The sequence below is a fragment of the Schistocerca cancellata genome, chromosome 1, assembly GCF_023864275.1.
Source record: "Schistocerca cancellata isolate TAMUIC-IGC-003103 chromosome 1, iqSchCanc2.1, whole genome shotgun sequence".
NCBI lineage: Eukaryota > Metazoa > Arthropoda > Insecta > Orthoptera > Acrididae > Schistocerca > Schistocerca cancellata.
This window is the reverse complement of record NC_064626.1, coordinates 392,464,168-392,477,138: the sequence shown is the minus strand read 5'-3', so window position 1 is coordinate 392,477,138 and position 12,971 is coordinate 392,464,168. Positions and strand designations below refer to the sequence as shown.

The 12,971-nt window shown below is 36.9% G+C and overlaps 1 protein-coding gene across 2 annotated transcripts in view; it reads left to right on the top strand.

Moving 5' to 3' along the window:
* The window catches only part of LOC126175653 (nuclear pore complex protein Nup133), a 114,289-nt gene that overhangs the window by 21,839 nt on the left and 79,479 nt on the right, over window positions 1-12,971 (top strand). For both annotated transcript variants that reach the window (XM_049922564.1, XM_049922554.1), the window contains exons 7-9: window positions 8,306-8,479; window positions 8,902-9,064; window positions 10,637-10,811. In XM_049922564.1, coding sequence (XP_049778521.1) covers window positions 8,306-8,479; window positions 8,902-9,064; window positions 10,637-10,811 — 512 coding nt within the window. The remainder of the gene's footprint in view (window positions 1-8,305; window positions 8,480-8,901; window positions 9,065-10,636; window positions 10,812-12,971) is intronic.

Here is a 12,971-nt window from a genome sequence, read left to right as displayed (position 1 = left end):
GCTAGGGGCCTACTGCTTTGTGAATCTGGACTTACAATTGTGTACTGCAAGACAAACTATGCATTTTAGTATGGTTTACGAAGTTTTGATGCTCTTGGAGTATACTCTGGTGTCCTGTCTCATTTGTGATGTAATGTAAGATCTCACAATTAATATTTTATTAATAGTGAAAGTTTATATTTTACAATGTAAGACCTCTTAATATTATATATGAATAAACATATTACAGGGTGTCTACGACCCGGGACAACCGTGAGATCCGGGAAAAACCCGGGATTTATTTCATCCAGGAGAAAACTGGGAAAAACCCGGGATATTTTTAGAATTCCGGGAATTTTTCATTGTTTTAGTTTTCAGTTAAATTTTTGTAATTTTGACTAGTAATAACCGACACGCTAACAAAGGATATTACTGTATCCCGCTACTGCAGAATAATACTTCAACAATAAAACATAACTGAGAGAAAAAAACGAGAATAACTTAAATTGCAAAGGAAATGCGCCATATACAACGATGACACAAGTGCTCATGCAAGCGTCTGCCGACTGAAAATGTGTCAAAGGCTTTAGGAAGACTATGCAGTGCTTCATAACAACAAATTGCCTCCAATGAGCGTGAAGTCGCAACTGTTTACATTCGATTTGTTTTAGCAGTTAACGCGCGGGCTCATGCGCATGCGCAGTAGAGTCACGTTTGAGTAGTAGATTCTCCCGCTTCTGTCAACAGGAATGTGGCTGTTGGCTGTGCAAGCAGTCGCAGCAAGCAGCTAGATACTTCCGGGAAAAGGGGGCGCCTAATTCATATTATTGAGGGGAAAAAAACTTGTTTCACAAAGCACCTAGCATCCAGCGCACATTTGCCTATCAATTAGTCATATGATTTTGAAATGCTTCTCTGTTGGTATTTGAACACATTTTAAGTTGATTTCTGAATGAATCATAAGCTGACTTTTGAATGCATGCATAGTGTACGTGATGTCTCTGTCAGGAGAATCCTGGTCGCATCTAGAAATAAACTTTCCACAGACAAAAGGGGACAGGGCTGTACGAGCTGAGTGGAGTAAAGCCGAATGGATGAATGGCAATCGCTGTCTGATTATGTGGCTGATTGGGTGTGGGAATGATCAGCGTTGTTATAATTGCTAGCAAAATCAATAGATTCATACTATCAGAATGGAAATAAACGACTGACAGGAATAACAGGTGAGAAAGATTATGTATTATCTTCTCGGTGTGTCCAAGAAAATGAAGTTTTGACAGAAAATGTTTGGCCAGATCGCTACACTAGTAAGGACCAGTAGTACAGTCCCCAGCTACCAGCCGCTTAAGTTCTATTATGGAAGTAACGCGAAAAACGTGTTGTACGAACACGTAAGAACGCCTAACCAGAGAATAATTGCGGGGGAACTAAACCAGTGATTCTGGCAGGGTTAGTGAAGTTACTCGGCGAACAAATTTTGACAGTGGCAGCAATAGCTACAGAATTGGTGATGACAGGATTGTTTGTTAGAACGAGGACGGAGAAGAAACGAGGACATCACACAAATTATGGAAGAATAAGACGATTCCAAATTTATATAAAAATTTCGTAATACTAGTTTTCGATGTCATGCTAGAGAAGCTGGTGCATATGAATGAAACGTGAAACTACTTCCTAACATAAAGCTTTTTGCTTGTAGTAGGCCTAATAGGCATTTGATATTGATACTTATTGGATTATATTCTGTCGTGTTATAAAAATGACCATTTGTGCCAAAACAGTCTCGTTTATTTGGTGTGTTATAAAAGTGCTGCCGTATTAGAAAGGCCTATTTTGTTTTATCTAGCAGACAGTGACAAAATAGACGTAATCAGATCGAGAAACCACACCAGTCTTGGGTATTATTTGTATTAACAGCTTTTTCAGTATTAGATAACTACATTTCGATTTTCCATGTAGCAAAACGTTTGACAAACTTTGATGAGGTAAAAGATTCTTTCACAGAAAGGAAAACACGCCATGTAAAGCTGTAGCAAGATTAGAGAGAAAAAAATGCTAGGAGCTAAGGTTTGAAGAAATGTGTAATTTCTTGCTTATCTCTTGTCAGTACTGGTTTTATATATCCTATATTTAATTTTAGGACACACAAAACAGCAAGTTATTAACTAATGGGCAATGAAGAGTTCAGATTTTCCGAAGAGTTCTTGTTCTCTCGATTACAAATAATCCCTCCCGCTATTAATTGCGAGATTTTTTTTTAAGAGAGGCAGGCTGCCAAACCGGCCGACTGGGAGCAGGAGAGGCACCACAGGACATTTCAGTTTCCACTCTCCTGAATATAGTTTGGACGTGCAGTAGAAAAATGCTTTATGAAGAGGCATGGAACTGCACTTGGGCATACTTAAGACCAAATAATATGTCTTACATTTCCTCGAATACATACGTTTTATGTTTCAGACTTTTCAGAAAGATGTGCGCTACAAGATGAACATATTTTGAAAATTCGATTTTTTTTAGTATTGACCCGGTTCGCAAATGTCGTAGATCTGGGGCTGATGCGCAGAGCAATCTGAGCTATAGTGGGTAGTCTCCACGTGACCCGTGTTTACGTTCAGTGATTTTGCTGTTTCCCCTTCGTTTACTCTCACGTCAAATGAAAACAAAACGGATATCTGTGGCCGGGAGCTATCAAGTGAATTAAAACACATTCACATAATTACTAAAGGCCAAAATATGTCATTAGTTTTGGATTTTATTTTATTTCCACCTTTCTGACAGTCAAGCATTAATCGCCTTGCGGAACAATGAAGTTATTTTTGTCTGTTTGCTAAAGAAATTTTGACTTTTGCTAATCTTTTCCGCAGAGGCAGTCAATGTATCTGAAACGAAATGTTTAATTCCACAGTACTGGGTAGTTTCAACTGTTCGCTGCATTTCAAGTGCACGTTTTCATTTTCTAGCACGTATGGCATTATGCCATAATAAAGAACCAAACATGATATTATACAGTACTGGTGCTCCAAGGAAATTTACATCCTGGAAACCACACTTAAAAGCTTAATATCAGGTCGGGGTCTACGGTACTTCATTGGGAATCTGGACATACGAGTGTGCCTTTAAGTATGCACTTTAAATGTGCACATTTTAATATGGTTCACGAAATTCTGATGCTCTTGCAGTATCATCTTTCATTGATGATCTTTTACACGTACGTACATACGGGCTTCCTATGTCATGATACCTACCCAAGCGCGGTGTCGCCTGTTACCTGAGCTCTCTGGCAACTGCTGAAACGAACCTATTCTTAACAGGTCGCGGGAAAATATTACGATTGGTAGTTTGAAAAGCGTTACTTTCAAAGTAAATATCCTTTTACGTAAGTTGAGCTATGTACAAGAATGGACCGTGAATTTATTAAATCACAAAGCGTTTGACTCTCATTTAAAAATCAGGTGTCTGATGACGAGCCATTTTAGAAACATTTCGAACCCTCGAACCCTGAAGATCAGACATTTATGTCATTATTAAAAATTTTACAGGCACATTTGTATGATATCTCTTAAAGTGTAACACGCGCAAAAAAGATCAACAGTATATGCGAAAGCTTAGCTTCTCTTGCAGCTTGAGACCAATATTTTATGTGAAAGCTTTGCTTTTCTTGTAACAACACTATGTATATTAATTTGAACTATTAACTTTCCCTGTTTGGCTCGCTACTTAACACTGATGTTGCTATTGGCTGACTACATCATGTGTCCTATGCTCTGAATATCCTCTGTCATCGGCTGGCGAGGTCACGTGACATGAGTTACGAACGGCTTACAAAAGCGCATCGAATCTCGGTTTCAATGGTTCGGAAAGTAACATGCGGTGTTTGGTGGATTTTCTAATGTATGTTTTCGTAATACGAAAATACGCAGCGTACATGTTGCTGCACATCAAAGATATTTCCAAAACGTGTCTTTTTCTCTGAGTTTCGTTTTCTAAAATGCCGGGAAATTGTACACCCGTGTACAAAACCATAACCATTCAAAGGAGTGATAGGGGAAAATATACTGTCATCCGGGAGAAAGTGTGTTTTTAACCGGGAAATCCGGGAATTTTTTTTCATTGTCCACGTAGACACCCTGTATTAGCTTCCTGCATCATCATAGCTGCTCGCGCGCAATAATGCCTGTTTTCTGGCACTCTCTGAGAACTGCTGAAGTGAAGTAAATTCTAACAGGTAGCAGAGAACATAGTGAATGGTGGTTTGAAAAGAATTGCATTTAAAGTAAATTTCATTTTACACAAGATGAATCTTGTTACATGTGAGAATGTGCTTTGAATTTCTTAAATCACAGTTTGTTTGACTATAATCTAAAGCTTAACATTTTGATGTCCAGCCACTTGAGAAAAGGAAAAAGATCTTGTTTCACAAAGTGCCTAGCATCCAGTGCACGTTGGTCTATCGATTATTCGTATGATTTTGAAACACATCCCCGTTGATTTTTGAACAAATTCAAAGTTGATTTCAGAACGAATCGTAAGTTGATTTTTGAATGTGTGCATAGTGTACATGATATCTCTGCCAGGGGAATCCCCATTGCATCTAGAAATAAACTTTCCTGCAGACAAAAGGGGAAGTTGCTATACGAGCTGAGCGGAATAAAGGGCTGAATGCCAATCGCTGTTTATGTGGTTGACTGGGTTTGTGAATGACCAGCATTGTTATAATTACTAGTTAAATCCATAGATTCAGACTACCAGAGTAGGAATAAACAACTAACAGGAGTAACAGGTAAGAAAGATTATGTATTATCTTCTCAGTGTATCCAAGAAAATGTAATTTTGACACACAACTTTTGGCCAGCCTACTACACCAGTAAGAGCCAGTTGTACAGTCCCCGGCTAGCAGCCACTAAAGTTCTATTCTGGGAGTAGCATGGAAAATGCCTTGTACGAACACGTAATAATGCCTAACCAGAGAATAAACGTGGGATAACTAAACTGGTGATTGTGGCAGGGTTAGTGAAGTTAACTGGAGAATAAGGTTGCACACTTGCAGGAAGAGTTACAGAATTAGTGACAACTAGATTGTCTTTTAGATCGAGAAAGGAGAATAAATGGGGACATCACACAGATTATGGAAGAATTTGAAGATTTCAAATTTATATGAAAATTTCGTACTACTACTTTTTGATCTCATGCTTCAGAAGGATGAGCATATAAATGAAATGTGAAGCTATTTCCTAACATAAAACTGTTTGCTTGTATTAGGCCTAATAGGCATTTGATATTGGTATTTCATGAATTATATTCTGTCTTGTTATAAAAATGACCATTTGTGTCAAAACGGTCTTGTTTATTTGGTGTGTTACAATTGCCGCAATATTAGGCAGGCCTATTTCATTTTATCCAGCAGACAGTGACAAAATACATGTAATTACATCAAGAAACCACACCAGGCTTGGGTACTGTTTGTATTAACAGCATTTTCAGTATTAGACAACGACATTTTGTTTTTTCATACAGCAAAACGTTTGATGAACTTCGATGAGGTTGTAGGTTCTTTCCCAAAAAAGAAAGCATGCCATGTAAAGCTTCAGGAAGAGTAGAGAGATAAAAATGCTAGTAATTAAGGAAATGTGTACTGTCTTGCTTGTCTCTTGTCTTTACTCGCTTTATGTATCCGATATTTAATTTTATGTCTCACAGAACAGCAAGTTACTAGCTAATAGGCAATAAATAGTGAAAGTTTTCTGTAGAGTTGTTGTTCTCTCAGTTACAAATAATCCCACCCAGTATTAATTGCGAGAATTTTTTTAAGAGATTCAGGATGTCAAACCAGCTGACTGGGAGCAGGAGAGGCACCACAGGACATTATAATTTCCACTGTCTGGAGTGTAGATTGATTGCACCCATAGCAAAATTTTAAATGTTTAAATTCCACAGAGTGAAATATAGTGACGTGAGATAGAAGAATGCTGTGTGAAGAGGTGTGGCACTGCACTTTGGCACCATTAAGACCAAATAACCTGTCTTACATTTCGTCAAACACAAATGTTTTATGTATGCCCCGGTTCGGAAATAGCGTAGATCCGGGGCAGAGCAGTCTGAGTTGTAGTGGGGAGGTGGGTAGTATCTGTGTGACCCATGTTAACGTTTAATGATTTTGCTCTTTCCTCTTTATTTATTGCTCTCATGTCAAAGGAAAACAAAACTAATTTCTGTGGCTGGGAGCTATCGAGTGAATTAAAATACAGTCAAACAATTATGGAAGGCTGAAATATGTTGTTAGTTTCAGATTTTATTTTATTTCCATCTTTCTGACAGTCAAGCATTAATCGCCTTGCAGAAGAATGGAGTTATTTTTGTCAGTTTGCTAAAGAAATTTGGCTGTTATTAATCTTTTCGGCTGATTTAGTCAATTTATTTGAAACAATGTGTTTAATTCTGCACTATTGGTTAGTTTCAACTGTTTGCTGCATTTCAAATGCATGTTTTCACCTTCTGGCATGTATGGCATTATGCCGTGATAAAGAACCAAACATGACATATTACAGTACTGGTACTCCAAGAAAATTTACATCCAAATCTGGACATACGAATGTGCATTTTTAGCCGAAATATGCATTTTAGTATGGTTCACGAAATCCCGATGTTCTCAGTGTATCCTCTAATGTCTTGTTTCTTTTATGACATAATTAAGGTCTTTTAGTGTTTTACATGTACGAAAATAAAGACTTCTTGGGTCGCCATAGCTGTGCAAGCATGGTGACTCCTGTTTTCTGGCAGTCTCTGGTAACTGCTGAAAGGAACCTGTTTCTAATAAAATATTGCAAATGGTTGTTTAAAAAGCATTACTTTCAAAGTAAATTTCCATTTATGTAAGATGAACTATGTGTGAGCATGTATGATGAATTTCAAAAATCACAGAGCTTTTGACTCTCATTTAAAAACCAAATCTCTGAGGATGACCATTTAGAATAATTTTGAGCCCAGAAGATCAGATATTTATGTCATTGTTAAAAATTTAATGGCATATTTGTGTGATGTATCTTAAAGTGTAACACACACAACAAAGATCAACATTAAATGTGGAAGGTTAGATTCTCTTGCAGCTTATTAATCTTTGAGACCAATTTATATGTGAAAGCTTTACTTTTCTTGTAGCAAAACTATGTATATTAACTTAAACCATTAACTTTTCCTATTTGTGTGTTTGCACTATTGGCTGACTACATCATGTGTCCTATGCTCTGAATATCCGCATCATTGTCTGGCAAGAATCACATTACATGAGCTATGACTGGCTTACAAAAGCGCATAGCAATCTCAGTTTCAATGCTTCAGAAAGTAACTCGCCCACATCTCGTGGTCGTGCGGTAGCATTCTCGCTTCCCACGCCCGGGTTCGATTCCCGGCGGGGTCAGGGATTTTCTCTGCCTCGTGATGGCTGGGTGTTGTGTGATATCCTCAGGTTAGTTAGGTTTAAGTAGTTCTAAGTTCTAGGGGACTGATGACCATAGATGTTATGTCCCATAGTGCTCAGAGCCATTTGAACCATTTTTAGAAAGTAACAAGTGGTGTTTGGTGGAATTCGAATTTATACTTACGTAATACAAAAATATGCAGTGTAGGTGTTGCTGCACATCAGATATCTCTTCAAAACGTATTTTTTCCCCTGTGTTTCGTTTTCTGAAGTGCCGGGAAATTCTATGCCGGTGTATAAAACCATAACCATTACCATTCAAAAGATTGATAAGTTTTACAGTTCTGAGGAGGGTATTTTCACCCAAGAGAAAGTGTATTTTTAATGAGGAAATCGAGGAATAGAAGCCTAATACCAGTTTTCATAACTCTAGCTTTAAATGTATTTTAGTAGTTCTTTAATAATGATTTAAAAAATTTTTCACCTGTTGTTTCGCTCTCATAAGGGTTAAATTTCTAGAAATGCTGAAATACTTTTTTTTTTTTTTTTCGTGACTGAGAAACCAAATACCACTTGTCATAGGTGTAGCTTCAATATTGTCTTAATAGTGACATATTTTCAGAAAGACCTTTCATCCCCTATTACACCCCCTTAAGGGTGGAATTTCAAAAAACACCTACAGATAAGATCAACACCCTTGCAACTTTAAAGTTTCTATGCTTAGTGGTTTGGGCTGGCTGATGATGAGTCACTGAGTCAGTCAGTCGGTACATTGCCTTTCATCTGTAGAGATTAATATGAGAGCTTTCCAGTTTCTGGTTTGATTAGTGTGGTGTAGGTAACCACTATTTTCCATTGTTAAGTCACGTTATGAAGCCTGTAAACTTTAATGTATGATTATGTTCCTTCCAGGGAAATTACCCACAGAAAGAAATAACGTTCCTGCAAAATTTGCATCATTCACACTTCTGAAACATACCACATTGTATCAAGAGACAGAGGAGCCTGAAGTGTTGGGTTACCAGTTACTGCTGTCTGCCCAGGGAGCCTATCTGTTCAATCAGAAATCTGTGATTGCATTGTCAGGTAATATTACCTCTTAATACTTCATTCATAAGACAAGAAATTTGTCCATTTTAAAGGCATATATCTTTATCAAAATAAGTTTTGAATCTATCTAATTAATTATATCAAATGGTGTTTAATTTTATAGCTTTACTTTTTCACTATGAACAAAAGTTCAATAGTGTCACCTGGAATTTGAAGTCCTGTCCATAGGGAAATGTGTCGAATAAATTAAAATTAGCGATTTGACTCTCTACCCCTTTTATTTAGAGTGTCCTTCACTCATTTCCAGTTTCAGATTATAGATTTATCTCGCTTGTATTTGCAAGTTCTTTTGAGTTTTGAGGTCTGGGAACAAGAATTTGTTTTTTGAAATACCTTGTGGATGATGACAATGACGATTATTATTATTATTATTATTATTATTATTATTATTATTTCAGCTGCAAACTATGGGGACGAACCAGACATTGTAGAATTTATGAGTCCTGGAGACCGTTTACTTGGTGGTGCAATATGTGGAAATGTTCCAATATTTTTTTCAAAGATTCATGGGCTGGTGGCCCTTTCATCTGTAGACATGGCTCCTAATGATTTTTTAAACAGGTAGGCTATGTATGGATGAGATAAAATGCATATTATAAATAAGAAATAAGTCTTCCAAAATAAATAATTCATGTGTAAAGCACTCACTGAATAGTGGAACCATTAAGTCGTTGACAGCTTTCAAACAAAATGCTTTGACAAGCTAGGGAGAGTGCACCCCCCCCCCCACACACACACACACACACACACACACAAAAGCCTGTGACAGTTGTGTTGGGGACGGGGTTTGCCCCTCTAACTCGTCAGATTACTGCTTTTGAAAACTAGCAATTTTCCTTAATTTTTGTGCGGCTATCAATGCAACTAAACATAATATAGCCCACCATATGTAACACACAACCAAACTAATGAAGATTATATTCCAACTCAAGTGTGATATCATTGGTGACGAGAGAAATAAGGTCATTTACTGAATCTCATTCACAGCACACTTTTCCGTATTTAGAGTGTAAGAGGGAAAACTTCAGAGATGGAGGAAAAACTAAAATATATTCCCCATATTCAGTCATTTCACTGCTTGATTCTCTTGTTCATACTGAAAGTAGATATTCGTTCCACTAGTATACACCTTGTCTTCACCCTCCACTTAATTTAAAATTGATGGATTTAGTTGCTTTTTTTTTCTTCTCAAGTATATGCCAAACCTTCACTTCACTTCACTTCACTTCACTTCCCTTCCCTTCTCTGTTAATATCCCCCCAACTTCATCACCATCTACCTACTTAATTCATTCTGTACCATTTTCGACTACCATATTTTTTACCTTTTCATTCTTCTTTAGTCAGGCCAGTTTTCTGCAGTAGTGTGTGAACTGCTTGTATTCTGGAATTATAAAATCTGCTGTTGCAGGCTATTTCTTTCAGACTACCTGTGGATACAGAGATCATTACTTCTGACTCATTACATGAAACTTTTCTGCTTTCTCTTCCAAGATGTAAAACAAAATTTCTCTCCATCTTCATCCTTTCAGCTTCCCCTGTAACCTAAAGTGTTATTGGAAAGGCACACTTTTTGTTAATCTGAATCCAGTTACTTTCTTCCATAATTTTGAGTTGTTGCCCCTCTTCTACTTCAAATTCTATTAATCTGGTTTTTTACTTCCATAGTTTTGGTTATGGTTTTCCCAAAAAATCATCTGACGTGCATGTGTCAAAGTGTTTGTATAAAGGTGTGTGTCATGGGTGTTGCTTTTCTTATTGTAAATGTACAAAGATATTCACACACAGATTCGTCAAATCATTATTTGTACACTATTTATTGTAGCTTGTTAAATTTCTCCTCCAGATTTTCTTTAAGCTGCATTGTATTGCTGTATGTATTGAACAGTAAATAACAATTCAGATACTCATTGTAAACATGTTATTAGTCGTCCCTGTCTCGTTAAGCTGTAATCATAAAAGCTCCATTGTTCTATTGTATGTGCGACATGTATACTAAAAACCTTAACAATTGTAGAATAACTATTGTAGTAATTGACAATAACACGTAATATGTAGGAGATAAGATGCTGCCAAAATTATTGCATGTTTAGAAGAAATGACACTTTGCTTTTGCTCTATATTCCAATTGTAGCAGTGTCAGTGTGGCTGACTTTCCGACTGTAACAGATGCCACTGTATCTCAGGCAACTGATGGGCTTGTAGCAGTGTCCATGACAGATTTTGAATTGGAGGAACTTTCAATCAGCAAAGACAGTGTTGCCAGAATGCGTGCTGCTTTTATATATCACATTAAAAATAAAAATAAGGTATGTATTAGCAAAAAAGTCTCTCTCTCTCTCTCTCTCTCTCTCTCTCTCTCTCTCTCTCACACACACACACACACACACACACACACACACACACACACACATTTTTCTTTCTGTCTTGCAGCATGTACCGTGTGGAAATAGACTGCCTTGGAAAGGGTTTTGTATACTTTATTTTATTAAAGATAATGTTAATTTGAATTGTGAACCTTACTAGAATGATCTATCAAACAAGAATACTGATTTTCAGATCACATATAGACATGTGCTATCGAAGCTGATAGGGTCAGTTCAGTGCGATTTTTCAGTTTTAGAGGTCGTTGAAGTTACATGACTGAAAGAAGTGTACATTCTGCCTCTGCTATACTAGACTACATGCACAGTTGTGAAAATGAAAACTAACTCAGTTACTGTACTCACTGTCCTTTTTGTTAAATAAACTAGACTAAGTTATTCAGAAATTTGACTCTTTTTAATATGAAGTATAGTTTAATTTTGTTAAATTATAATGTATATTTTAATGGGAAGTGCAGTGTGTGTGATAAATTTTAGTGTGCCATGACTAGAAATTACACAGGAAGAAATCCAGTAATCTGCCATTCAACAAATGCTCTACGCTATGTTATAGATATTGGTAGGGTTTATGTTGACACTTTGAAGTATTCTAGGAAATCCACCTTATTTTCTTAGAACTGGAATGCAATTATCTTAGCTAGGGTAGAGGAGCATTACCATGTTGATAAAGAAAACATCTGATTTCATACAATGAAAACAATCAATTTTGACAAAATAATGTAATTGGATGGATTAAAAAAATCTATTCACTAAGCGGTGGCAGAACCCACACATAAAAGATGGTTGTTATTGGGCAAGAATGCAGGTCAGGGGAGACTTCACGGCAAGTCTCCCCTGACTTGTGGTTCTGGGTGACTTTCCTATAATCTACCCCTTCCCCTTCAATCCTTCTGCCTGAAGAAGGAGCCACTGGCTCTGAAAGCTTGCCCAATCACAACCTTCTTTTATGTGTGTATTCTGCCTACAATGAATCCAACACGATCATTTTACTATGTTAAATATATGGTTCAGATTATTGTTATTTTGAGTGATTACAACATTGAAATAGTCCAGAATTTAGCAATAATTATTCCCTATGCATCAGCAATAATGTAGCCTAATTCCACTCTGATTATAACAAAACTAAATAGAAAACCTTGCAACTGAACAATAGTGTCATCTGAGGTACAATAAATGTACACCCTTGAATTGATAAACTGATGGTGAAGAACTATCTAAAGTAGAGAACTGTAGGCAGCAGTTTTTGGTGTATGTTCAGCCTGAAATAACAGCAGTAATGATTTTATCCAAGTTAATAAGGAATTATTAACAGAAAAAATACAGTAGGCAACACAGTTACAGTGAATTTATTTGTGGTGGTTTATTGCTGATGAGCACATTTCTTGGACGGCATAATTGTGAAGTGACTAGATGTCCAAATTATTCATTTTCCACTTTAATCAAGTTTCACTGTATTTCTTCTTCTATAGAACCAGTTGGAACGATGATTTGCTGCTTCAAAAAGTTGGGCTTCATGCAGTGTAGTGAAACTTATCTACTGTAGCCCAATACATATGGTGAACTAAAACAATATGAAATTTGTACTTTCACCAAGTGCATTACAAAACAACTTGCTTGTGTCTGTGTATGTGCGGTTGGATATGGGTGTGTGTGCGAGTGTATACCTGTCCTTTTTTCCCCCCTAAGGTAAGTCTTTCCGCTCCGGGGATTGGAATGACTCCTTACCCTCTCCCTTAAAACCCACATCATTTCGTCTTTCCCTCTCCTTCCCTCTTTCCTGATGAAGCAACCTTTGGTTGCGAAATCTTGAATTTTGTGTTTGTGTTTGTTTGTTTGTTTGTCTATCGACCTGCCAGCACTTTCGTTCGGTAAGTCACATCATCTTTGTTTTTAGATATACAAAACAACTTTAATTAGACATAAATCATTGGTGTGCCATTACATGAAGGGTTACTTCACAAATATAAACATAAGCACATTAAACTTCATGTAATAATATTTTTCACCTTTGCAGCTGCATGGAATAATACTTAATTGCGAACTAATAGAATAATAAGTTTTATGTGGAGTGTTTACCTACATCAA